We start from the raw sequence: 27,562 nt of genomic DNA, 5'->3' as shown, positions 1-27,562 counted from the left end.
GTCTTAAAACATGAGTCTAGCCCAGGGACAGAGGGGCAAGGAATAGAAGCAGAAGCAGCAGCGCCAGCAAAGACACGGAGGTGTGAAACAGCGGCGTGCGTATGGGGAAGGAGGGTAGAATTGTAAGGTTGGGGGTTGGGGCGGTGAGACCTGACAGGTTGCGAGGAACCCATTTGTGGGGGCCCCATACGAAGGGCTAAGGAATTGGGGCTGTGTTCCCTAGTTGGTCTTCCCCAGGTGTCACCCACCTAGCCCCCCAGGGGGCCTAGCCATCTGTGCCCGCCAGGGGCATTCTGCGTGGCCTGATGATTTAGTGGGGACGGGGGAGCCGGGGAGGGCCCTGGCCTGTGGCATCCTCAAGCCCTGAGCTGCAGCTTCAGCTGAGGTCAATGGGACCCGGGGTGACCAAATCAATGGCAGCCACATCCTGCTTATTCCCTGGTAGTGTGGCCTCAGGAGGAATCTTCTTTACCTAGAACAAGCTGTTTGAGAGCATCCAGGAAGGCAAGTATGAGTTTCCTGACAAGGACTGGGCACACATCTCCAGCGAGGCCAAAGACCTCATCTCCAAGCTCCTGGTTCGAGATGCAAAGCAGAGACTGAGTGCCGCCCAAGTTCTGCAGCACCCCTGGGTGCAGGGGGTGAGTAACCCAGGGCAGGGTGGCCATCCACTTCCTCGGGCCTGGAGTGTGGCCATGAGGAAGCTTTTATAGGAGCAAGTACTGGACAGCAGCCCAGGTGGCTGACTTCAGCTGGAGGGAGACTATACGGCAGCTTCAGTCCCTGCACATGTGGAGCGAACTGGCCACTGAAGGAGCCACGTACTGGTCATAGACTTGGCTCTAATCTTGGCCTCAGACGAAGCTCCTAACTGACCCATGCCTCTCAGGAATGGACAGAGGCCTCTGGGGGATTTGGCTCATGCATCCTACCATTGGCAGAGGCACACGGTCTGGTATTGGCATTTGGGGTCTGTGGTACCCTCCCCTTATACAGACATATCATTAGCTGGGAATGCCCAGAAGCAGGGCCTTGGTGCCCTGCTTGCAGTGAGGATGCACTGGGGGCACATAGGTTCTCCATGTGGTCCTGGAGTGCAGCTTGCCTAAAAGGCAACGGTGGTGGTTTCCCCAAACTAAAGATCCAAGTCTTTACTAGAAAATATTTTTTTTAATGTTTGTTTATATTTTAGAGAGCGAGAGCAGGGAAGGGGCAGAGAGAGAGGGAGACAGAAGATCTGCAGCGGGCTCTGTGCCATCAGCAGACAGCCCGATGCAGGGCTGGAACTCACAAAACTATGAGATCATGACCTGAGCTGAAGTCAGCTGCTTAACCGACTGAGCCACCCAGGCGCCCCTACCAGGAGACATTTTTAACCGTCCTCCTCAGTTAGTCATGGTACCTGACATCTGCCCCTCTAAGGGGTCTGCTATACCTCCTGTGATTCACTGTGTCATTGGTCTGCCAGGCCCTACCCATCCTCAGTGGCCCTGCCAGTGGAAGGGAGCAAACATTGCCAGCCCCATGTGACAGGGGTACCCAATCCAAGAATCTCTGAATGGCTAATTCCCAGCCACCCAAGAGTTGCTGTCTTTACTGAGCACCTGCCCCATGTCGGACTCTGCAATCCTGGGATGAGCAAGACCCAATCCCTGTCTTCATGTTCTAGTGGGAAGAGGGAGACAGGAATAAATGATGTGATAGTGTAATGAATGCTTATCAAAAGGACAAGGATCCAGCCTCTGCTTGGGACAGGGGGAGGGAGGTGGCATGGGTGGGAGTATAAATGCTTCCTTCACAGGGGAAGCGACCCTCAGGCTGGGTCTTGGAGGAAGGTTAGGACTCTGCCAGGCACAGGGAGTGGCTCTCCATGCAGAGGCAGCTGGGTTCAACCTGGGCCTTTCTTGCTCTCTCCTTGGAAGGTCTGACCCCACAGGCAAGCTCGACCAAGTCTCTGTGCTGGGCCAGGAGCCTCTAGTAATGTACCCACCCTGTGCTGGGGTGGGCAGGGGCAGCTCTTGAGGGAGGGAACAGTGCTTACCCCCACGTCTGTCCTTCCCATTCTAGCAAGCTCCAGAAAGGGGACTCCCCACGCCGCGAATCCTCCAGAGGTAAATGCCCGATGCCCCTTCTTTGGCTTTGACTGTCCCTCAAACTTTCAGCCACATTGGGATGGAGGTGGGGACAGGGAGCCCATCTCTAGGCTCAGGTGTCCTCCTCCTGGAGGGGCTACCCAGTCTGCCTACTCTGCACGTCTCTTCCTCTTTCCCCTCTTCTCTTCTGCCACCTGATGGCCTCCTCTGCCCTGCAGCTCCTTCAAGGCCTCTCTGCAGGAGAAAAACCTGTTTCCATATCCACTCACATCCTAACTAGAAATCACCATTTACAGTCCAAAGACCTTCTCTGTGGGTTATTCACCCCAGGGTTTCCTACTGCTGCTCTGGTTGTAGTAGCAGGCTGGAGGTGCTGTAAAGTGCTGGGACGGGTTGTTCTGTCACCACCAGGCACAATAGGAATGGCCACTGGAAAGTAAATACATACTACGTGCCAGATATGCTGCTAAGAGCTGTGCAGAGATGCTATTCATAATCTGTAGGATAAATTTAAAAGAGAGGTTTACCCCCATATTGTGGATGAGAAAACTGAGAGCAGAGAGATTATGGTAACTTACTTAGGGCCACACAGTAGCCTTGGGAGTTGGACTTTGAACCCGGATCTGTTGGACTCTAGTCCTTTTAACACTAGGTCATGTTCCTAGTGAGCACTGCCCTATTCCCAAAGGACCAGGGCTACCACGTTGTGGGGACCCCTCCAGGAACCAACCTCATGACCAGTTTCTGGGAGTCACACAGGGAGGTCTTACACCACTGTAGTCTCCATTCATGTGAGCCAGAATGCTACTGCCCAGCTTGGTTCCTACCTGATTCTCTAGAGCTGTGTCCAGGGGCCTTGAGGCTCCAAACCTCTGGTCCACCTTAGAGGATGTATTTGGTAGACCCACGGTGCCTGCTGTAGGCTATCCCTGAGCTGAGCCCTGGGGACACAGACAGAAAGGCACAGCCCCTATTCTTGGTGCTCTATGCCCTGACAGGGGAGAGGGGATATATGGGTGCGCACTTCGTGTGCCGGGCCTTTCCTCTGGGAGAGCTGGGTGTGGAGCATGAGAGTTCAGAGGAGGGTGTTCTGAATAGAAGGGGGCATTTGTCCCAACTCTGAAGTCTTAGGACTGTAGTTGAGGCTCAAAGCCATTCCAGCCTCAGTGAAATCAGATTCTGAACCCAGGCAAGAATGACTTCTGGGGGAAGCCACCCAGAAAAAGCTGCCGGAGGTCTGGGAGGCAGCCAGCCAGGGCGCTGAGCCCCTCTTCCCTCTGCTCTGTGCTGCCCGCCCCTCTAGAAATAGCAGCACGATGGACCTGACACTCTTCGCGGCTGAGGCCATCGCCCTTAACCGCCAGCTTTCTCAGCACGAGGAAGACGAGCTGGCAGAGGAGTCCCTGGCTGAGGGCTTGTGTTCGGTGAGGCTTTCTCCTCCATGCAAGTCACGCCTGGCCCGGCGGAGGGCCCTGGCCCAGGCAGGCCGCAGTGATGACCTGGAACTGTGTCCAACTCCCACCACACTCTGACCCACTCCGGCCACACCCTCCAGGACCTCAGCCTGCCCGGGCTTGGCCAAAGTCTGCAGAGCAAGTAGAGCGAGCTGCTCTGTGGCTCCGTCCAGGCCACCCAACCCCCCATTTCCCCAGAGTCCTCAAGGAAAAAGCTCTTTCCAAAGGGGTTGTCTTTGAAAAGGAAAGCAATCACTTGTCACTTTGCATAATCGCCTGCGGCAGGGACATCTCTGCTGGGCTCCTGCCCACCTGCTCACCCGCCTGCGGATCCCAGATGCAGCCTGCTCTCCTGGGCAGCAGGCGGCAGTGGCGGCTGGGGCTGCAGCCTTCAGGGAGCCAGCCTTGAGAAGCAGCAGTTGACAGAGGCTCTCTCTTCTCTTTGCACTGTCACCCTCCCCTCACCCCCCCGCTGGTCCTTCCACCTTCCTCTGTCCTCCGGATGTCCTCCCCTGGCTGAACAAAGCCATCCCCTCACTTCAGGAGAGGGCAGGGAGCCTTCTGCGTTCAGGAGGCCAGATCAGTCTTCCAGTCTGTAGCGCTGGAGAAGCACATAATCTTTCTTTGCCGGGACCAAAACGTGTCCCTCATTTATCATCCCCTTCCTTGTTTGGGATTGCTGCTGAAGTCCGTATTATTTCATTTAAAAAAATGTTTTTTTTTTAACCATGCACTTCCAGCAAAGATGGGACTTTCAACTCCCACTGCGAGCCCGTGGATTTTCCAGAGCACGCAATGGCTCGCTCTTCCTCAAATGTCCATGCATGTGAAAGGTTTTAATCAGTTGTTTCCTATTATTCTAACTGGTTTTAAGCTGTTGAGATGATGCGTGACTTGGAGGCTGTGTCTGCTGGAGGGCAGCATCAGTCCAGGGCAGTTAGAAGGAGCCGTGCGCCTGACGTGGCACCAGATCGGAGGCAGCGCGGGTGCCTGCTGCCAGAGAGTGAAGGCACATCCGGCGTCAGATAAGCTGGGCTGCGCAGCTACCTAGAGAAAATTGATTTGTACAAGTCAGACAAGACATTTACACAAAACGACAATGCTATTATACGATGTGCTTGTTTTAATAAAACTGTTTTAAATTTTAGCTGTGGCCTTCTTGATGGTCCTTTCTGCCCCTGTGAACCTGAGGACACAGGCCTCCTGGAGAGGGGCCGAGTCCAGCCCTGTGCCGGGAAGGTGCGCCTGGTGGGACCTCTCAATCTGGGACCTCTCAATCTAGCCCCTCATTGGACCCACGACACAAGGTGAAGGAGATATCATTGCTCTTCCTTTTTACGTGAAGAAATGAAGTTCGTCAGCATTTGTCAATCTCCTGTTCTGTGCCTGGACCCAGAGATGAGTGAGAAGCAGCCTTTGCCCCCTAGGGTCTCCTCATCAGGCGGAAGAGGTGCCTATCAGTAACCATTACACAAGCCGTCTTCAAAAAGTATTTTATTAGATGTGCTCTGTGCCCAGGCCAGCTACCCCACCCAGGCAGGAACAAAGCTCCCATCTGTCTGGAGCAGCACTAAGCCTTTCTCAAGGATCTGTTGTGGGGGTGTTGTGTGCTCCGGACTGTGCCAGACTTGGAACAAAGAAAACTGGCACCTCACAGCCATGGCTCTTGTGTCCATTGTGCAAAAGGGCTTTCCTGTGCTTCGTCCCGTGTCATCCTCAGAGCCACACTGGAGAGGGCAGGGGTGGGAAGGCTGCGGCAAGGGGGAGGTCCGAGGGGTCAGGGCAGTGCACGAGGTGCTGCTGGCAGATTTTCTCCCCATGGAGAGCAGAGAGGGGTGATGGGATCGGGAGCTCCTCATTCTAGGGGCTCTCCTGCAGTGTGGGTGCTTCCGTGTTGACGCTGACGTACTTTCTGTTGACTGTCTTCCCTTCCCAGTAACTGTTACCACCCTCACATCCTGTCTTCTACCTGAAGTGAGATGGGCTAGAGAAACAGGCCTGCAGAATCGGAGCCTTTGGGCCCAAAGTCTCCCAGTCCCTGGGGGCTTAGAGCCATGATATGAGTTTTGTCCAACTCCAGCACCAGCCCAGTCAGTCCTTCAGGTTGGCCAGCTGGGATGGGACTTCCAGGGGCTTCCTGGACCAAGCACCCCCGACTCCAAGCTGCATGTAGCTCCAGCCGGCTCTCGTGCCTCCAAGCCTTTGCTCAGGCTGTGCTGTGCCCTCTACAAGCCTGCCTCCCCACCCCAGTCCAACCAGCAAGGCCCCTCTCCTCCTTCACGGCTCTGCTTTTAAATGCTACAGTGCCTACTTTGGTTTTGCTGGCATTATTGTGTGCTTACTAAGGAACAGCTGCTTGCAGAGAAAGTTCTAGGCATTATCTCATTTAATTTTCATATGAGGTAAAGTACCATTATGTTACCCGACTTAGAACTGAGCAGAGAAAGGAAAAAATTACTTCGCTGTATAGGTAGGAAGACAGAGATGGAATTCTCCCAAGAGAGACTTGAGATCCAGAGCTGCACTGCAGGGGTTCAAGTCCCAGCCCTGCTACTTAACTAGCTTTGTGCCCTGGGCAAGTTCCTGCCCTGGGCGGCAGTTTCTTCAACCAAAAATTGGGGCTGCTTAGCTCTTGGTGCTGTTGTGAAATTGTGGATTGATTAACAAAGTGTTAGAGCAGTTCCAGGCACACGCAGCAAGTACGCAGTATAGGTTGGCTGTGATAGTTGTAGTTGTTTTTATTGCCATCTCCTAGGGCAGAATTATTCCACTCGGTGCCAGTGATGGAGATGAGCTTTCCCCCTTTCCTTGGCTTGTGTGGGTGGAGACGGATCTGGGCTTTCCAGGTGGGTCTGGCTTCTAGCCCTTTGTGGGGTCCTCCTACTGACAGGCTGCTCTGCCCCTCGGGGCTGGGCTCCCTGTCCCCAAGGGGCTGCTGTGGTGCCCAGAGCAGAGTCTGAGTTTGGGGATTTCAGGGGTCCTATGTTCTAGTCCTTCTGCTACTGTTCACTGGGTGGCCTTGGGAAGTCCCTGCCCTTTCTGAGGCCCAGGCCAACGTACCTGGCTCTGCTGGGCAGAGACGCATGGCAGACACACTGAGGGGGGCTCTGAGGCCTTTAACTGGGGTGGCCAGTCCCCTAGCTCTAGGGCTCAGGCTTGGACTGGGCCTTAGGAGAAAGATGGTCCCAGCCAGCCGGCATGTCCTAGACCTCAGGTCTCCTGCCTCAAATCTAGTTAGTAAGACTCCTATCTGACCCCTAGTTCGGGCCCTGGGCATAGGGGCCAAGTGTTTCTCCCTGTGGGTGTCCACCTGCCTGAGCTCTGGGGCACCCTCCTCCCTCCTGGCCCAAAGCCCTGTTCCACGAACAGCAGTGCCCTGGTCCCGTGCCAACTGCTCCAGCTGCTTAGGTCTGGAGGGGAGCGAGGAGCAAGGTCCCCCCACGGCTGGCACTCTTGTTGCCATGGTAGCAGTTGCCTTGGAAGCCACTTCCCCAGAGTTTAGCTTCTGAACAGTCTGGGAAAGCTGCCCGTCCCCCAGGGGATCGGTGCATTAATCACGCTCTTTTCCAGGGTCCTCACCTCTCAAGGAAAATAAACAGAACTAAACCACACTGAGGCCTTCCACCCACTCTTCCTCCCCACCCCAGGCCAGCCTTGGACTTGGCACCTCTGGGAAAGAAGGAGCAGAGGCAGGCACTCCAACCCCAGCCTTGCCCAGAGACAGAGATGACCCATTGCCTATACAGCCCCCGAGTCCAGAGGCCTGGGGGACCCAGACTTCAGCGAGGAGGGCTCTGATGCTTGCAGGGTGGGGAACAGGTGGGGTGATCAGTCTCTAGTGACTTGGACCTCCATCTCCTTACCTACTGTAGGAAACACATCACCCAAGGACAGGCTTGTATTTTCTTTTTCACAGATGAAACAGCCTATATTGAGGAAAGAATTGGCAAGCCTTCCTCTCTATATTTCTAATCAATGGAAGAGTGGGCGTCACAAAGGTTTTAAGATAACCAATGGATTAATGGGCATCCAAAGGTTTTAAGAAGCCTTTAATGACACTCCCCTGTCGTGATGGAAAAAATGGAGGCCTTGACTGAACACAGTGCCTCCCTCTGATGGTGGGGTTGCCAATTCCTCCCACCTCAAATAAGACAATTTAGAAATTCAGAGACAAAGAAATGCTAGAGTACTTCTGAGCTGAGCCGGGAATCTGGACACAGGTTCTGTCAAGGTCTCTGGGGCAACCCTTCCTTTCCCCATGCCTCAGTCTCCCCATCTGTTCTATAAAGGAGCTTGCATGGATTTGTAGTTCTGTGATCTTGTAACTGATAATAGCTTCATGTGTCTCTCCTCCATATTTCCTCCTCTGACTTTGTGCCCTGAGGAATTTACAATGTCAAAAAAACAAAAACAAAAACCCCAAACCCTCTAATTTAGCTTTGGTCTCCAGTTTTTAGAGGCAGAGTATTCTTCTGGAAGCTGAAACTCACAATGTGCAGGCCCTCCTGACTCCAGCCTCTGCCATCCCCATCCCCCTTCACCAGATGGGCAAAGTGAGGTTCAGGCGGTGGAGTGGCTGGCCCAAAACCCACAGTGTGAGGTGCCCGTCTCGCTGACGGCGTGGGAGCCGCCCTTGGCTTTACACCCTGCCCAGCCTGAGTTATGCAAACACTTAACGGGGGTGAGGGCTTTGAGATTCCCAAAGCTCAAAATCTCAGAACACATTTTCATAAACAATTATTTTGACAGCTCCTTCTAAAACTAGTAAGTGGGGGGGTCAATTATGTGTGACAGAGACATGGGCTGTCATTTGATGCCTAATTAGAGGAATAATCAGACCTCATCCTGGAGAGAAGCACAGAGAACGTTGGCAGCAGCCGCTGTAACTGGGGAATGCCCACCTCCAGGGGCTTCCTCTTCTGGGGCCCAGGGACACAGCCTGGGGCCCCCTGGTGCTCTGCAGTCACCCCTCCTCTCTATGTACCTTTGAGTTCACACCTGTCTTTGCCTCAGGCTTCTCTCCAGCCTCCTGGCAGTGCCTTCCCTCAGCTGAAGCTCAGCCAGGTGACCCTGGCCTTCTCAGGCCCCCACCCCCACCCAAGAAAAGCCCCTTGTTAGAGGCAGAGGTCCCAGGGTGCCTGTAGCCTTCCTCTTTGAGGACCTGAGGTGGTCGTGCAGGTCTAAGCCCTCCCTGAACTCTACCTTGTGTTCAGAAGCCTCACCCGAGTCCCTTCTAGCCATGGCATTCTGTGGAGCTCACTCTGAGTCTGCCCTTGAGGGGCTCACAGTCCACAGAGGAGACAGAGGATGAGGTCAGATGGTGGGCACTGCAGCATGGGGCACACGGGAGCAGCAGTAGGCAGCACCCCCTCCCCCACCCCCCGCCTCAGGCATGGTCAGGAACAGCTTCACAGAGCTGGGGCTGGCCAAGCAGCATCCTGCAGGAAGGAGGCGCTCTCCAGACAGCTAAGCAGACATTCAGCAGAAGGCAGCAGCAGAGAAGGGGAGGAGCGAGGGGCAGTGGGTAGCTATGGAGGTGGAGGACCTTGGCCTGGCTATGCTGGGTGGCAGACATCATCAGGGAGACAGAGGCACACAAAGAGAGGCCAGTGGGGCCAGTGATGGGACCCTGGGAACAGTGCCCAGGTGCCTAGGTCCAGGCATAGAAGCAGGCCCAGATAGATTCTGGGATCGGGGAGGTCCTTATCCACAAAGGCCCAGAGACTGCAGTCAGTGGCGAGGGCTGTGTCTCGGGTGGGATAGGGCTACAAATGCCCAGCCTCTAACTGGTGGGTACTGCAAGTAGGTCAGATAGGCCGGGCAGAGGAGGTCGAGAGGTGCCAGCCATGTCCCTATCTCCTGACCCCGGCTGCTGACACTCCACCCCTGCCAATCCTCTCCCCATATTTATCTTCCTCCTATCTCATGCCTCCCCACCCCTGCTCTTCCCTCTCAGCCCCCTACCAGGGATCCCTCCCAGCCCACTGGCAACTAAAAGGGGGGTGGGTACCAAGCCTAGTTGAGGAGAAGGAGGTCCCCTGAGATCAGCCTCAAATCAGGACCCCTCAGCCCTGCTCCCCTTAGGAGACCAGAGGTTGACAGGCTGGGGGGAGGAGCAAGGGGGCAAGCGTGAACCCCTTTTTCTCCTCCTGTCCCAGTCACTGTTCTGGCCTCTGAGCCTCCTGTAGGCCCCCTGTGTCTCATGCTTGTGCCTGTCTCCGAGTCCCTGAGCAGAGGTCTCGCGTGCCAAATGGCCGAAGACAGCAGGGTGGGCCCTGAGCATGTAGCCGGAGAGTCTCCTCGCGTCCCTGGCCGCTAAACCCCGCATGAAGCCACCAGTCCACCCTGCCCCCTCCAGCAGTGGAACCCGGGCTGCGTGCCCTCGTGGGCATCTGGGACAGGTGGCAGCTCGTGTTGCAGTCTCATGAATAACTCAGGACCTCCCTGCTGTCCGCTTCTCCGAGAAACCCGTGTTCCCTGGACCAACCTCCCCCACCGCTTTAAACTTTAATAGGCCAAACTTTAATAGGCCAAGGCCCAGGGGCAGCCAAGCAGGTTCCAGGGAGCTAGGGCAGGATATCCTGAGCAGGAGAGCTCAGGCTAAGCTCTCCCGAGAGGAAGCTAACAGGGGACAACCCTGTACAGCAGGCCCGGCTCTCCAGAACTCTGGCAGCCAAGGCAGGATGTGGCCAGGCAGGAGTCCCAAGAGTGGCCTCCACATTCAGGGGCCTTCCGGGGAGGAAGAGTAGGCTGGGGTGACCTGGCAGGGATCCTAGGTCAAGGTGTGGCTGGGGGCCCCTGGGAGAGCTGTGGGATAGGGTTACTAGCCTCGACTCTTCCTGCCCAGAAACTCCCACTCTGAAGGTGGAGCTCCAGCAAAGATACATCCAAGAGGACGGAGACCTCCAGGGCTCTCCTGGGGACAGGCCCCTCTGGCAGCAGACGGTACCCTGGGTAGGCCTGCATGGACATCCCCATCAGCAGCAGAGACTTCCGCTGCCTGCAGCTAGCCTGTGTGGCCCTCGGCCTGGTGGCTGGCAGCATCATCATCGGTGTGTCCGTGTCCAAAGCTGCAGCCGCCGTGGGTGGCATCTTTATTGGCGCCGCCAGTCTGGGTGAGCAGGTGCTGGGCTTGGAAGGGGAGCGGAGGGGGGGCATAGTCAAGTGAATGAGAAATGGAGGCAAGGGTTGGTTTACTAGGAATTGGTTGGGGACCATAGAAGCTAAAGAGATGTGAGCAAAGCAGCCGTCGGGGACGCAGGGAGGCAGGGGAGGGTTGGAGTAAGCTTCCTTCTGCCTGGGGTAGGGAGACTGGGAGAAGGGAGCTGGTCGTCATGCTCCTCTCTGGCTGCTCCCCTCTGGCCCTCTAGTCCCAAGCCCTGGGCTCTTGGGTTTTTGGTGGAATTCGTAAGCCTGTTGAGGGTGGGTTGACAGGGGACAGGTAAAAGAGGACAGAGGTCTCAGTGGGACACTCTGTGAGCCAAGAGAGGATCCAACTCAAAGGGTTTCTTTTTCTCTCCTGGTATTTCTTGGCAGGGCATCTGTCTATCTGTCCAGGCATCCATCCATCTCTCTATCTGGGCCAGTCCCACTGATATCCCCGCACTGATGCTGAGTACTGTCCCTCCCCACTCCACCACCCTGGGCCAAAAGCAGAGCCAGAAGCACCAGAAGGGTGGGTTCTTGGCATCTGTACCTGCAAACTCCTGCCAAGAGCCACAGACACTTGGTCTGGGGATGAAATGCAGGTGGGCAGGGCAGGGTCCACTCTTCTGCTAACCCATCCACAGGTCTGGGTGGGAAAGAGCATGCTAAGAAGCTCCCGGGCTTGGGGCAGACTGGGACAGAGGAGTGGTGGTGGTGGTGATGTAGCTGGGCCCACTTCCAGCCAGCTGAGAACATGCTTAGCACCTGGGAAGGCTGGAGCCGGGAGCCCGGGCTTTCACAGCCTGTAGCCCCTTCTCCAAAGAGGCACTACTCCCTGCCCCCTCTTAGGGCTGGGTGATGGGGAGCCGCCCCCCTAAACTCCCACAGGCTCACATTTATGCACTCACAGTCCCAACCTGCACACTCATGCTCCTCCCATGCCCATCCATATCACCCTCATAAACCACCCCCAGGCTCACAGCCTACCCACAGCCCCATGCAGCCTGCACTAACCAGGCCCCTTCCCCATCACAGAACCCCTCTGTGTCTCTCTTCTCAGGGTTCCTCATCTTGGCCTACCCCTTTCTAAAGGCTCGGTTCAACCTGGACCACATCCTGCCCACCATAGGTGAGTCCTCTCCCCAGCACCCAGCAGAGCCCTCTTCCAAGGACTGCTGTGTGAGACCCATTGTGTGTAAGTCTGTGGCCCACTGTGGGGCAGAACTGAGACCCTGTGTGTGACTGATCCTGGCTGTGTGTGTTAGTTGCTGGGTGTGTGTGTGTGTGTGTGTGTGTGTGTGTGTGTGTTTTGGCATTGCCATGACTACGGTGTAACAGACTCCAGCCTGTTGCCTGCTCCAAAGGTGCCTGAACCAGCTCAGAGCACCTAGAACTCCCATCTCCCCGGAGGGAGCCTCCAACTCCCACAAAGCCTCCGAGATCTCCAGATAAGCGCATTTCATTCCTGAGCCCCCATAAAAACCCTCTACCTCCCCTAAGACCTCAGGACCCCTGTATAGCTCCTCAATTCATCTCAGCTCCCCACATACATGCTACCATCTCCATCAATCCTGGGGGGCTTTCCATATCCCTAGTTCTCCTCACGACCCTCACCTCCTCAAAAAGTTTGCCATCTTCCCCTTCAAGGGCCCATTTCTCCCATCTCCACTCCCAAACCAGCCCAGATCATGTGAGAAGCCTAAAGGAACGTGGTGGAGTGAAGACAGCAGCAGGGATGGAGATGAGACAACAGGCAGGTCTTCCCTTCCCAAAGCAGGACTTGATCTGAGAATGGCTTAGTAACCAGGGGGCTTGGGGTGATCTTATCATGCAGGGAGCCTGAGAATTCACCCCCACCCGGGGCCAGACCATGGGGAGGGAAGATCCAGCACCAATGGCAATAAAGAGGGTAAGTTTTAAAAACTCCAGAATCCATCTTCCACCTCTGTTCTCTGGCTGAGCAGCTCTGGGGGGCCCGGGGAGAAGCCTTGAGGGACATGCAGAAGGGGTGTCCCCAGTCACCGGGAGCCAGCAGAGTTAGCCAGTTCTTCCATGTGTTTGGTCAAAACCCTTCTCGCTCCAAGCTGAGCCGGGCTCCTGTTTGACCTCAGGGCTTCTCTGTTGTGCCCGGCATGGACACTGGGACCGACCCTTGGTCCCATGTCTCAGTTTATGTTTTCTCTCTCTCTTCTCCCATGATGGAATCCAACTCTCAGAGCTGGTAACTGAAATGGAACATCTTCCTCCTCCCCTCCCTCCACACACTGGAAAATTCTAGGGCAGGAGTTTCTCAAAGATGGTCCTCGCCCACAGCATCTACTGCCAGTGGTGGGATGCCTAATCCCAGCAAAAGGCCCCATTCCAGACCCTGCTCCAAACACTTTACATATATTTATTTGTTCTATTCTCAAAACAGCCACATGAGGGAGGTACTGTAATTAAGCCCACTTTATATATGGGAAAACTGAGGCACAGAGAGATTAAGTAAGGCAGCTAGGAAGTGGTGGGGCCAGAACTGAAACCAGGCAGTCAGCCCCGAGTCCTGCCTGTAACTGCCCCCACCATGCTGCTGTCCTCTTGAAGAGCCATTCTGACCATCCATGCCTCTTTAAATTCAGCTGAAACTGTCCCTGGGACTCCCCTCTCTCCCCACTGGTCCCTCTGGGTTGCTCTGATCCGGAATCTGTCTACTCAGGCAGCCCTGTGCTGGTCTCTTCCCCAGGAGCCCGAAGCAGCCTGTCCACTGTGAGCAGAACACTGGAGAAGCTGAAGCCAGGGGGCCGGGGAACTGGGGAGGGCTGAGGCAGGGCTGAGGGGTTACCCCCTGCCCTCCCTCCCTCTCTGCCTGCTACCCTGATCTCAGAGCCCTCCTGGGCCCGAACCAGAGGTGAACCAGGCCCTGGAGACACCAGACATGCATTCGCCTGAGCAAAGCTCTTGAAAATGGATTCCACGTGGCCGAGAGCAGGGCCTGAAGCAAAGGTGTCACTGGAGGTTCCACAGGGGACCCTTGTATCAGGCTTTTGATGTGGATTTTCTCTCTGGACTGCAGCTCAGCAGGCTTCTTCCCTTTTTGATCTACTGACTGGTTTCTCTGGAATTGGGGGCCAGAGGTACCTCAGGCCCTTGCTCCAGCCTGGCCACAGAAATGAACCACAGGCTGACAGGAGCCACAGACAGGATCCCCTCAGCCCCTAAGGCCTGGCCCTGGGCTTCTAGAGCTCACTGGCTAGATAGAAGGGCTGGAACAGATTCTTTCTGGATATCAAAAACTTTGGGCCACTCCTTAGGTACAGGCTTTCAGCAATAGCAAACCAGACAGGAGCATGTCCTAGACAAACAAAATAGTCATGCTGGGACAGGGGCCCAGGTAAGGCAGTGACCTAGAGGCTTCCAGGAGGAGGTGGCTCCTGAACTGAGTCCTGTCCTGAGACCCTTGTGTGTGACTCCACCATCCAAGGCTTTTTGTGATCTCACCCCAGACAAGACCTCCAGCCTTCCCTCTTGTCCCCTACCCACTCACCGCTGCTGAACAATCTCAAATATTCCAGCCTCCACGCTTTGTCTTGTGTTCTCCTGGAGGCCCCCCACTCCTCTCTGCCTATCCAAAGCCCTCACCTTGAAAGGCACAGTTCCAAGGATCCCCTTAACACAACACCCTCCCCATCATCTTCCTGCAGCCCGTGCCTCTCTCCCTCCACGGGGTCCAGGCAGGCTGAAGTCTCCTTTTTCATAAAACAATTATTTAATCCTACTGAAACCTACTGTGCGTTGCCCTTTTCCAGTCACTGTCAGGGTACACAGTAGGTGCTCAATAAATGTTAGTGGCATCAATTTAACACAAAAACAATTCCCCAATCTTTCCCTGGAGAGTCATGTCAAGGCCCCATGTATCTTTGTGGTTTGGGGCAAGGAGGACCTGGCCCACGTGTGTGTGGCTATGCAGAAAACATTGTGCCTCCCTCCACACCACTCCTCACTCACCTACACCCTCAAGGTGGAGCCGGTGTTTGACCTCTACAGAGACATCTGCTCCATGTGGCCTCTGTTCATGTTTGTGAGCAGAGGACAAGCTAGGAAGAGTCTCATTCTTCAAGGACCAGTGCAGATGACACCTCCTCTCAGAAGCCTCCCCTGACTGTGCTGTGCTCCCACAGCCCATATCATTCTGAGTGGTCTTTGTCACCTTCCTCCTCTCAAGAGCAAGGGCCAGAGGACCAGGCACACAGGTACCCAGCAGATGTTGCAAAACCAAACCAAAAGTGGGAGAGGCCACTTCATTGTACGGATGGGAAAGCTGAGGCCCTCCAGAAAAAAGGACTCATCGAGTCCCGCGGTGAGAGGTTGTGCAGCCAGGCCTTATAGTCAGGGAGGGCTCCTCTCTCCCCACCCAAGGCTCTACCCTCTGCTGTCCTTGGCACTGAGACCAGCTCCCTGACCAGAGTGGGACAGACCTCCACTCATAAATGCTGGCCAGTTGTGGAGCCTGTGGTTCCTCCAGCCTAAGGGAAGTCCCCCTCCTTCTACTTCCCTCCCCTCCACCTCCCTCCTGCCTGATCACTTACCCTTCTCCACTCCCTCAACGTCATTATCATCAACATAACTTGGGCCCAGCGGCCCCTCCTTGCTCAATAAGGAAACCCTTCCTCCTGCCCATCTTTAATCCTTACCTGAAGCACCCTGAAAGATGCCCATGGGTGGAAGGGGTGGGAAGGGGTGAAGTGGAACCTGGGCTGTGGGGAGGGTGGTAGCCCTTGGCCCACCACCACCGCTTCCCCAACACGATCTCCCCAAGGCAGGACTATTGCATCTTCAATGCCTGGCAGAGCCCGGCACAGAGTGGTGTGGGGATCAGAGCAGAATAAAGTAAGGAATGAACACATAAAAAGGCAAGGGCTATGTCCACTGGGGAAGAACTAGGCAGGGGTCCAAAGGACCCTTGAAACTGTGGGAGTCTTCAGGGCCTGAAACCCCGAGACTGCCTGTCCCCGAGTCTAAGTGAATGTCCAGATACATCCTCCCAAGTGCATACTGCACCCCCATGCCCCCACCCCCTCAGCCTGGTCACAGGAGTGGTCCGTGTGGAGCTCATGCCTTCTCCCCCTTTGGAAGGTGAGTTTGGGCCAAGTAGGCAGGGTGGTGTGGTGGGCAGTGTTAGGGAGGAAGTGCCCTCTCACCTCTGAGCAGCTCCAGAACCCTCCAGTATTTCAGTGGGAGTGGATGTGGGCATGGACAGGTCATTGGACCCAGCTCTTCCAGTGGTCTGTTCAATAAATGAAATCAGTTCTGACAACCCTCAACTGTGGCTGTGCCTGGCTGGCCCCACAGGGGGTAATGATGCTGGTGCTCCAGGAAGAAAGTTGGAGGATACAGATCTGGACACCTGATCTCACCTGCCGGTTTGGGGGTTTAAGGAAGGCGTCCTGAGGGAAGTGATGTCCCATCTGCACTCTGAAGGTTGAGCTGGAGTTGGCCAGGTGAAGGGAAAGTCCACCATGGGTCAGAGAACTCACTGAAGTGGGGAGTGCTTGGTTTGGTCCAGGCAGCCCCTTGGAAGTCACAGCCCTGCTGGCCAACCTGGAGGACTGACCAGGCTGGGCTGGAGTCTGGGGGTGACTCACATCCCACCTCTGCGTCCACAAGTCCGGGGGCCGGAGTTCTGGGCAAGAGGCTGTGGGGCCTTGCGCCTCAGTTTCCTCATCTGCAGCCAGAGAATGAGTGTAGCGCCGCCTTCCCAGGGCCACTGTCAGGAGGAACGTTGCCTGGCACGTGGTTCACATCGCAGAGGGTTTATGAATGGATGAGCAAATGAATGAAGACAGAGGTTGGAGGAGATGCTCTTCCAGCTGAACTCCAGGTTCTGGAAATCAGCATCTCAGTCTCCCACCCAGTCCTCCCTCTCCATCCTTCGCCCCCCACTGGACCTCTTGCAGATCCCAGTGGGACACGTGTGTCCTCCTACAAGGGGCTCGTGGCCACACCCCGTTCTCGAGCGCGGGATTGGTGGGCGGTGTTCTGGGAAGGGTGGCTGAAAGCAAGCCCCTTCCCGAGAGAAGGCTCCCTGCCCCCACAGCCCCACCCCCGTTCCCTCCAGGGAAGGTGGGGAATCCGTCAGGGGCTGCAGACGGAACCCGCGCCACCTACGTCCCTCGCTCCAGAGTGAGTGGCAACGTCTGCGTCCGGCCCCGAAAGTCCGGGCTGGAAACCGTGGGGGTGCTGGGAGCCCAGGGCAAGGTGCTAGAAGCCGCAGAACGTAGAGGAGGGAAGGGGAGAGGGGCGGTGCGGAGAGGAAGACAGGAAGACGCTCCGTGAGAACGCCGCTCCACCCGGGAGCCCAGGGGCCCAGCGGCGGCTGCGACGCTGCGCGAGGGGCGCCCCGAACCCGCCGCCGCACCTCCCGGCTCGCCGCCGCGAGGGGCGGGGCCTGCCTGGGGGCTGCGCTCCCCACCCCCACCCTCCGTGCCCCCCGGCCCCTCCTGCTAGCCCGGGGTGCTCAGAGAAGCCTCCGACCACCGACTGGCCCAGGCAAGTGAAAGCCCCACGAGTTGGGGGCGGTTGAGGAGGGGGCGGGGGTCAAGGGGATGAGACCGGCGGGAGAGGGCGGCCAGGAGGGGAGTCTTTAGGGAATGGAGGCCATGCTCCATCCAGCCCGAAACCCTAGCAGAACGGAGTAGTGCCCAGACAAGGGGTCAGGGACCTGTAGCCTGGGACAGACTTCCCAGAAAAGATGAGAAAGAGAGGAAAACAGGAGAAGGGCACATGCAGCATGGGGTGACTGCATTGGGCCCCCTCTGCCTGACCCTGATCTCTCCCTGCTCTATAACTCAGTGGGAATTTGCCCTAGGACCCACCTCCAGCCCTCGCCCAGCTGACTGCCATTGTTCCCAAGGCCCAAAGTGAACAGGAAGTCAGCATAGAGAAGTGGGCATAGAGTCACTTCAAAACCAGGACACAGGTGAAGCCAGGAGACCCCTGTGACCAACCTCTGTCTTCACCGTTTGTTTAACCAATATTCCCTGGGCACCTGGGGACAGTCAGGCGCTTCACTGGGGACTAGCAGCAAACAAGATGAGTATAATGCTGGTCCTCCAGGAAGAAAGTTGGAGGATGCAGACCTGGACACCTGATCTGGCCCTGCTGATTTGGGGAGTTAAGGAAGGTTTTCTGAGGGAAGTGATGTCCCGGCTGCACTCTGAAGGTTGAGCTGGACTCAGCCAGGTGAAGGGAAAGTAGACCATGTTTCAGGCACAGGAAGCAGCGTGTTCACCTGGCCACACGTGGTGAGTTCAGCTCCACTTGAGCAAAATCAAGGGGGCGGCCTGGAGGAAGCCAGCCAGGATGGCAGCAGTGGGGAGCCCAGGAGAGATGTAGCCACTAGGGAGACATGGAGGAGGGGGATGGTGGGGCAGCGGTGAGACTGAAAAGGAAGGGATGGGTTCTAGAGACACTCAGAGGGAAGAATCTGCGGGGCCTGGTGATGGATTGGGTTAGGAAAGTGCGGTGGAAAGCCTGAGGGAGAAGGAAGAGCGAGGATGAAGCCCGGGTTTCTGGCTGGGAGTCCAGGCTTTGTGGGAGAAAATGAAGTTTAAGGAGACTGTTTCCAAGAGGAAACACTTTGAAGAAAGGAATAGAGTGTTATATGGAGGCAGAGGTGGGGTGGAAGGAGGGTCTGGTTTTGTTTTAGGACAGGAGAGGCGTGAGTGCATCCAGGAGGAGGTGCAGTCACAGTGAGGGAGGCTGATGAACACCGATTGGGAAGGGGGAGGTTTCCCTACAGCCTTGGGGGCCTGAGCGATGCCAGAGACGTGCCAGCTGGTGATTTTCTTTTCACCTGTGTGGCTTAACCGTTTGGGCACAGACTTGGAGGAAGCAGAAAGCCTGACCGATGCAGGGTCGAGACTTTGCTAGGCAGCTCTGGCAGAAAGACAAAGGAACAGGTGAGGCTGCAGGACAAGGTAAATTGCAGGGGAGTAACTGAAGTGACGTAGTGTGCAGAAAAGGAAGTGGAGATTAAAGGCTCATGGAGAAAATGCTGATAGTTCCAGGCCTGCACTAGATCAGAGAACAGTCACAGCAAGAGACAGTACAGAGTCACAGTGAAGAGCACAGGTTTAGAAGACACACTGCCTAGGTGTGAATCCCAGATCGGCCACATATTATCACCATGTCTATGACAAGCAGTGCAACCTCTCTGAGCCTCTGTGTCCCCATCTGAAAACAGAGATGGCAAAAGCATCTGCCTATAGAGTTGTCACGGGGCTTAAATGAGATGATATATAACATATATAAAGGGCTTGAAAGAGTGTTTGGCACATAGTAGGTGCTGTACCAGTGTTTCTATAGTGGTAGCAGTGAGGTTATGGTGGAGAGTAGGAGGCTCGTGGTGATGACAGGGGTGATGAGGGTCAGAGTTGGTGAGGGAAAGGGTCACTGGGGTGGAATGGGGGAACTGGGCACTGGAGATGAGGAGCCAACCAAGTAGGAGGGCACAGGGTAGAGCGGTTGTGCCCAGGATGCTGAAGTCTCTCAGTGCTGGGACTCAGACTGGAGGGCAGGAAGGGCACGTCCACACCAGGGAGTCTTTAGTACCCCCTTCCGCCACCCCTCCCGCTAGCTCCAGGCAGCTGAGTTGCATGGAGTGGAGGCACAGGCCCAGACTGAGGCTGGAGATCCAAGTCTGGCTTGCCTGGGTGCAGACTTGGTTTGATAACCACAGAGCTGTGATTGCTGCAGAGTCCTGTGTGCCTGGGGACCCTCAGCTGTGCAGGAAGCCAGAGCCTGCTGGGCCGGCAAAGATCATCTAGACCAAACTCCCACTTTCCCAATGGCAAATCTGAGCCTCAGTGAGGGGAGCGTCAAGTACTCGCCTGTTTCAGGCATGGGAACCCCCTGTAAAGGGGAGGGTGCCATCAGAGCAGCTAGAATGGAACTCCCATCACCCCTCCCATAGGCCCCAGCTCTCCTTATCACCAAATTACCCACCCCCCATGCTCCCAGGCAAAGAGAATTCTCCAGAGCCCATCTACTGGGAAGCAGCTCATTTCCACTGTATAGGCAGGCACCTTAGAGAGTGTCTGTCTATGTGTTGGCCGCTGTTCGCAGCTCTCAGAGTATATTACATCTGTATTTGTATTTCTGGGTATGTCTGATCATTGTGCATGTGGGGTTTGTGTGTGTGTGTCTGTGTGTGTGTGTGTGTGCGTGCGCACGTGCACATCCACTCAGGGACTAGGATAATGGGGCCCAGGAGTCAGACACAGGAACTGGGAGTCACACTTTCAGACTTCATCCTCAAGCCTTGTTTCCAGCTTGGGGAATCTATGAGGGGCCAAGGGTGGCCTGTGGGATGGACTGGGGTGGGGGTGGTAGCAGCTCTTTCGGCTCTGTCTGGGGAGGCAGAATTCAGCTGGCAGAAGCTGAGAGCTTCCAGGGTAGTGAATAAGCCAGCACTGAGTAATGGTGGTGTGGGAGGTTCCCTGAGGATAGGGAGAGGGTTAGGGATAGAGAGCATGGTAGAAGTGTTGGGGGCCTGAGAGTTGGCCCAGACCTTCACGGACTGAGGGAGAATAGAAAGGCTAAGATTAAGGGGAACAGAGGGGTTCACAGTGAAGGGTAAAGAGCCAGGCTGAGCAAATAAGGGACTCAATCCCACCTGGAGGACAGGGGCTGGGACTAGTGACTAACGCCTGGACTAAAGCCTCAACCCCTTCATCCAGAGGCTCTTGAGCCCTTGGAGCAGGAACCCGGGACCAGGAGGCCTGGCAGCTACCCCTGGTCAAGCCACCGCTCTTGTATAACAGACATCCCAGATTTGTGGATTGACCCAGGGGTGGGTGTGGCCAGCTGACCTGAAGGGGCTTCAGGCAGAGACCCTCTTTCCAGGAGCTCTTGCCTCCTCCTACTGAGGACCACCCTCCTTTGGCCCCAGGATTGCTGATGATTAGCTGGATAGTAATAAGTAATATATATATATATATATATATATATATATATATATATATATCTTATCTATATTATATATAATGTTTTATATTATATGTTTTATGTTATAAATAATATAGAATATGTTATATATATATATATATAGAGAGAGAGAGAGAGAGAGAGAGAGAGAGAAAGCATGCACACAAACAGGGGAGAGGCAGAGGGGCTCAATCCCATGACCCCAGGATCATGACCTGAGCCAAAATTGAGAGTTTGACGCTCAACCAACTGAGCCACTCAGGCACCCCATTATGTCGTTATATATAATATATATTATATAGCTATATAATATATATGTATATTACATATATTATATGTGTATATTATATAACTATATAATATATATGTATATTGTATATTATATATGTATATTATATATATTATACATGTATATTATATATAATATATTATATGTATATCATGTATTATATGTGTATATTATATATAATACATATTATATATGTATAGCATATATATATTATATATGTATAGTATGTATATTATATATGTATAGCATATATATATTATATATGTATAGTATGTATATTATAAATATATGTATATAAAATATATATTTTTTGGTTTGGGCTTGGTTCTGGACTGACTTGGCCACAGACACCCTCCATGACGTTTTCCATTCCAAGCTTCAGTTTCTCCCATCCATGGATGAAGGGGTTGAACTAGGTGATTTCTACCAGGTCAGCAGATTGGAGTGCTCACTAAAGAGAAGGTCTGTTCCAATCCTAACAACTCAAGATTCAGAGCAATGGCCTTCCCTCCTGTTCAGGCAATGAGATCGAAGTGGAGAGGGCTTAAAGGATTTGGGAATGTGATAGCATCATCCCAAAGGTTCCTGCTTCTGGAATTAAATAATCCAGAAGCAATAGAGCCTACAAGTGATGCATGGTGCCGTTCATTGGCCAGAACTACTCACATGGCCCCACCTAGTCACAAATTGGCCACTAAGTCCAATTTTAACATGTGTTCAGAAGGGGGAGAACAAAAAAGATTTAGTGAATGGCACCAGTGACACCACACAATAGAGTTAGTCAGAGCACCCACCACAAAATAGCATCTGACATTGCAGCAGCCCCAGCTGGAGGGCCACAGTCAGTCAGATGGAGACGGTGGCACAAACTGAATTGCAATAGCTGAGGAACCTCAACATCCCTCCCCTTTGCACCCTGGATCCCAGTTAACCAGGCTGGAGACACCTATCAACCCTTAGCCCTTTCCCTGCCTGGGGTGGAGACTCTGGGGGTAGTTTTGTCTTTCAGAGTCAGCTCTGCATCCCAGAAGCAAATAATCATTCATTGACAATTGGCACTTGGAAGCTCAGTCCCCCGCTAGTGCTTTTGTTGCGCTGAGTGTGCTAAGCAACAGAAGGAGAAAAGTGAGTTTACTTTTCTCGAGAGATGCACAAAACACACCAGCCCCCTCCTCTATTGTTGACTTTGGAGCAGTGTAAATGCTGATCACAGGAGCTTAGCTACAGGGCCCGAGGAGAGTCCATGCCCTGTGTTCCAGTCATTCAACAAGCATTTAGCAAACCTAGCACTAGACTAGCTTGATTGAGAACTCAGGCTGCAGGGTCCGGACACCAGGTTTCAAGTCCTGGCACCACCACGGCCCCTCAGAGATCTTGGGGTGAACTTAGTTAATCTTTTTGTGCTTCAGTATCCTCATCTATAAAATGGGGATATAACAGCAATACTTAATCTCATGTTGTAAAAACTAAATTAGATATTATTGCAAAATGTTCAACATAGCACAACCTACTTAGCTAAATTAGTGCTAATTTCAGATTCCCATCTAGACCTGTTTCTGGATAGACTAGCTTGTATCAGACCAACTTATGCACTGAGGATAACTAAAAGGCGGGATTAAATTTAAGAAATCTGTTCAAAGGCATGGGAGAGCTATGAAAACAGTAAGGACTTGAGGGGCTAAGATCTTGGAGAGAAGTGTTATTTGGTTCATTTTTCCCTTAAGGAATTTTTTCCAGTGTGTAGGAGACAGTGGCCATAAATTAGGAAGTCGACATTGGAATTCAGGGCTTAAGAGGGGAGAACCTTGTTAAAACCTTTAGCTTTTGGTTAGGGGGCCCAACAGCCTATTCTCTGGGAGTAATGGTTAAACGAATACAGGCCAGACTCAGGAAGACTGAAACACGGCTCCCAGTCAGTGCAATCCCAGACTGGGTTAAGGTGGCCTATCCCTTAAACTGCCTGTCAGAAACAAAAGTAAATCTCTGGACGAAGGTAACATCATCTGGAACCTCATGCTATCTCTACGATTTTTCATGCACAATGTTGGGCATTCAATAACTTATCTAGCCTTCCAGGAGATTAGACTAAATGACCAAAAGCCAAGGGCAATTAGACAATAGAAATAGGCAACACAGATGTTGTAGTCTTCAGACAAGAACTTAAAGGGCTTAATCTGTTCAAGAAAATAGATAAGAGGGATTCTGTCAGTAGAATACTGGAAGCTATGAAAAAGAATCAAGTGGAAATTCTAGAACTGAAACAGTGTAACAATTGAAATTAAGAACTGAATGGTTGGATTTTAGAGCAAAGAAGACACAGGTAAAGAGAGGATTAGTGAGTTGGATGACAAATCAATTTTAAGAAAGCATCCAGATAGAAACACAGAAAGAGGAAAAAAAGGCTAGAAAATAACAGAACAGAGGGGCGCCTGGGTGGCTCAGTTGGTTAAGTTTTCAACTTCGGCTCAGGTCATGATCTCACAGTTCCTGAGGCCGAAACCCAAATCAGGCTCTGTGCTGACAGCTCAGAGCCTGGAGCCTGCTTCGGATTCAGTGTTTCCCTCTCTCTCTGCCCCTTCCCCGCTTGTGCTGTCTCTCAAAGATGAATAAATGTTAAAAAAAGAAAGAAAGAAAATAGAGAACAGAGTGTAAGAGACGTGTGGGACAACGTCATATGGTTGAACATATGCACAATTCAGGTTCCAGGAGAGAAGAAAGAGAATGAGGAAAAAGATAATGCCTGAAAAATTTCCAAAACTGTGGGGAAAATCAAGCCACAGGTTGTAGAAGCACCAGGAAGTACAAGAAAGATAAATACAGAGGAAATCACACCTAGGCACATCATAGTAAAACCGAAACCCAAAGAATCTTCCCTAGAAGGGAAAAGAAAAAAGAGCTGGACCCTCCAGGGCCTCCCCAACCCTTGTCCAATGTTGCCTTTCAAGAATCTGTGTGAGGTGAGGTGAAGGACCAGACTCCACCTCAGCCTCAGATGGAGCCTTCCCCACAGGGGAGGGGGAGGGGGCGCACCTATCTCATTCAGATAATACTGGATATTGAGAATATGGGGGAGGGACTTGAGAAGGGGGAAAAATTGGAGAATCTCACAGCCCCTCCTGAGGGCAACAGGAAGAGTCTGTTAGGATTCATGTCCACATCAACCCTGAGGAGATCAAATCCTTCTCTTTAAAATGAAGCAAGATCACATATGGTGTGCACCAGATTATGTATGTATTCTCTGACTCTGGTCCCAGAATGTCTGGTCTTCCTTCTACTCCAGCCACAAGAGCCCAGATCCACTTCCCTCCCTGAGCCTCGGTTGCGTCAGTTGTAAAATGTGTTGATACTGTTGATAAGTATCAAGCGCTTGTAGGGATTCCGTGATGTCATGGCTGTGAACATGCTTTGCCAACTGTTGAAGTGTTGTATCCTCCAGTGGTTGCTATTTCTGCCTGGCAGAGCCAAAGGCTGCAGGTTAAAGGGAGCAGATGGTTCATGCAAATGTGGAGCTTCCTGAGGAATCTGTGGTTTGTAAGTCCTCTGAAAGGTCAGCAAGTGCTTGCTTGGCCAGGATTTGGGGATTTCTGGCTCTGGGTCAGCTGGCTGAGTCAGCAAGGTGCTTCTGGCCAGAGTCCCAACAGAACTTCTACCTCTCACCGTGGTGCCAGGGGAGGGAGCCCTGAAGTGATCAGATCTGGGCAAGAAGCAGAGGTGGCCCTCCTGGCCCTCTGACATGCTTGGGCCAGGCTGATTCCAGCCTGTGTCGAGCAAGGACTGTGCTGCCCCTCTCCCACACTAGCCCTTGCTTTCACTCACCCAGTCATCACATTCTCTCCAACCCCACAGTGTGCAGGCTTTGCAGACTCAGGAAGGACAACTCTGGGCTCAGTCCCAAGGCAGTCCCACCTGAGGGATAGATCAACTGTTCTGTTTCCAAACTGACACACCCCACCTCCCAGATCTGAGACCTTATAGATACCCTTCTCTAGCAGCCACCACCGTGACAACATGGCTGACAGTTATTGAATTCCCACTGTCCTCCAAGCACTGTTCAAAGCACCCGATTTAGCTTAGAGCATTTAATGATCACTACACCCTATGAGGTAGGTTCTATCACTGACTCCACACTACAGGTGTTAACACTGAAGCACAGAGAGGCCACTCAGTCACGCTCAGTTACTCAACCTGCATGCTCTGCTCCCACCTGCGGTACCACTACCCCCATGACTCCCTCTCATCCCCACTCAGAGCCTTTTCTGACATTTTTTCACAATCCTAACACAGTTCCATAGCTATGATTTCATCCTTTGAGGACCTTTATACCTGTGATTTCATGTTATAGAACAGAATTCTCAAATAGAAGTCCTAAAGCTCCAGACTCTAATTTCATTACCTTTGCTTCTGCATGTATTCCCAGAATTCTAGAAGCCAGTGATAGATCCCAGAACCAGAGACAATTAGAGAATACTAGAAAGGCATTCCAGCAACCAGTGATTAGGCTTTCAAGTCCAGGTTTAATAGTAGAGTCCTGGGGGTGGGACAGGGACAGGATTGGAATCTGTCGGTCTACAAAGGATCTTGGGTCTGCCCCAGCCCATGTAGGGACTGTCCCTTCTCACTGGCCATCTGAAACATCAGGAGCTCCTTACTCTCACGTGGTCACTCACTCCAGGGCCTCATCTGATGTTCAGGAAAGTTAATGTCACTGCTGTGCCTACCAGAGCCTAGGGTGGGGACACCCAGGCCAGGTGGCAGGTCATTAGATCCTGGTCCTGGATCTTGGGTAAATTGCTAGAGCTCTCTGGGCTTCAGTTTCCTTATCTAGACAAGGAAGGGCTTGAGCAAATGGTTTCTAAGGCTGCTTCCACTTGCAAGGTGTTAGAAGTTGTCTAAATCCCAAGAGCCGCCATCTGCCCTCTAATTAGGACTACTGATGATGATTGTCATTTTATGAGCACCTAGGCACACGCTGGGCACTTTACAGCCTTTCACTCGCTTAATTTAATTAATGCAGGAAGGCTTCCTGGAGTAGAGGAGGTGGAGGAATTGCATCTGTCTGAAGGACTGGAGGGAGGATGGTAAGATTAGCCACCAGAGAGTCCAGAGCCAATTACCATACAGGATGGGTTCTGCTCCCCAGAGGCAGAAGCAGGGGGCTGGCCAAAATAACCGCGGCACTCCCAGGCACTGAGTGTCGCCCCAGAGCTGAGAGTTCTGGAAACTGAGGTGCCCCGCTGACCCTCCCTCCCGCTCTGTGCCCACAGGACTCCCGTGAGCTCGCCAGGTGGGCCTGGCCGGGCCGGCGGCAGGACGGAGCCTGATGCGTGCCCGGCGTCCCCAGGCCCATGCCGCCCCCAGAGAAGAGCCGAGGCGCCCCGGCCCAGGCGCTCGCGGGCCGCGCTCGGGGTCGGCTGCCCGGGCTGCCGTCGCCGGCGCTGTTCTGCGCCTGCGGCCTGTGCGTGCTGCTGGCGGGCGTGAACGTGACGCTGGTGGGCGCCTTCGCCTCCTTCCCACCCCGGAGCAACGCGCCGCTCGTCGTGGGGCCGGCGCTGCTGGCGCTGGCGCTCGTCTGCTTCGCGGCCTGCTGCGCGTGTAGCCGCCGGGGCCCCGCGCCCCGCGCGCGCTCGGCGGCGGCCTCGGGCCCGGGCCGGGGCGGCGGCGGCGGCGGGCCGGTGGCGCTGGAGATGGAGAGCAGCGAGCGCACGGCGCAGGACACCACGGCCGTGCAGCTCAGCCCTGCCGTCTCGGCCGCGTCCTCGAGCCGCTCCAGCCCCGGCCCCTTCGCCCTGGACGCCTCCGCGCCGGCGGCGGCCTATGTGCCGCGCACCGAAGCGGTCCAGCTCAACCTGCCCCGGGAGCGCGTCGCCCCCTAGCGGACCCGGTGCCGGGCCCTGACTCCCCGTCGGGCTCCCTTCGTTCGGTGCCACTTAAGAAAAAATGAGGAGTGGGAGAGAGGAAGGAGAAGAAGGAAAAGGAAAAAGAAAAAAAAAATCCATATGGGTCGGGTGCTGGGCACAGGTGGCCTCATCTGTCCCATCTCTGGAACGTCTGGAGGGGAGAATGTGACGGTGAAGAGGCACACTCGCCAAAGGAGGGAGCTGTGCCTTGGCCCATTAAGTGGGGTCTGCTGGGCCCTACTTTACCTCACCCCCTAGACTTGAAGCAACGGGGACCCTGGACCTTCGATCCCTACCACCACCACCCATGGCACGCGGGCACTGTGAACAGAGCTGCTCTGAGAGGGACTAACTACGAGCAAGGCCCCTGAGCCCAAGGGGTGGGAGGAAGCAGGGGCAGGGAGGAATGCCCTGCGCACGGCGAAAGGCCACCAGCTCCCACTTCTCCTTCTGCTCTCCTTGTCTCTACCCCAACATCATCTTTGGGGATTAAGGGGGTGTGAGGAGGTCCTGATTTGAGCCAGGATAGTCTCCCAAGGTAGAACTGGGATGAGCACTCCACTGACTGGTAGATCAGATCCGGGGGAGTTGAGGCTGAAGCACGACAGGGATGAATGGTGAGGGGGCTCCTCCAACCAGGAAGGCCTCAGTGTGATCCCCACTGCATTCCCGATGAGCCTCTCTCCTCAGTAAAGCACCTCTAGAGTCCAGTCCTCTGTG

At 54.1% G+C, this 27,562-nt stretch overlaps 3 protein-coding genes across 8 annotated transcripts in view; all 3 read left to right on the top strand.

The window, feature by feature from the left end:
* The window catches only part of MKNK1 (MAPK interacting serine/threonine kinase 1), a 46,929-nt gene extending 36,489 nt beyond the window's left edge, over window positions 1–10,440 (top strand). For 2 of the 6 annotated variants that reach the window (XM_015535338.2, XM_042997001.1), the window contains 3 exons: window positions 477–641; window positions 2,068–2,111; window positions 3,397–4,694. In XM_015535338.2, the coding sequence (XP_015390824.1) occupies window positions 477–641; window positions 2,068–2,111; window positions 3,397–3,625 (438 nt within the window). In that variant the 3' untranslated portion in view covers window positions 3,626–4,694. The other 4 variants (XR_006221363.1, XM_042997002.1, XM_042997003.1 and 1 more) reach the window with 4 other exon arrangements.
* Window positions 5,293–17,153, top strand: KNCN (kinocilin). Its single transcript, XM_042997005.1, has 4 exons — window positions 5,293–10,662; window positions 11,754–11,822; window positions 12,528–12,602; window positions 13,416–17,153. Exons 1-4 carry the CDS (start codon window positions 10,512–10,514, stop codon window positions 13,493–13,495), a joined length of 375 nt encoding a protein of 124 aa, XP_042852939.1. The 5' UTR covers window positions 5,293–10,511; the 3' UTR covers window positions 13,496–17,153.
* Window positions 17,154–26,290: 9,137 nt separating this feature from the next.
* On the top strand, window positions 26,291–26,818 carry TMEM275 (transmembrane protein 275). Its single transcript, XM_042997098.1, has one exon. The coding sequence runs from the start codon at window positions 26,291–26,293 to the stop codon at window positions 26,816–26,818; it is 528 nt and encodes a 175-aa protein (XP_042853032.1).
* Window positions 26,819–27,562: the final 744 nt, after the last annotated feature.

This window comes from Panthera tigris, chromosome C1, assembly GCF_018350195.1.
Source record: "Panthera tigris isolate Pti1 chromosome C1, P.tigris_Pti1_mat1.1, whole genome shotgun sequence".
Taxonomy (NCBI): Eukaryota; Metazoa; Chordata; class Mammalia; order Carnivora; family Felidae; genus Panthera; species Panthera tigris.
This window is presented reverse-complemented; position numbering and strand designations above follow the sequence as displayed.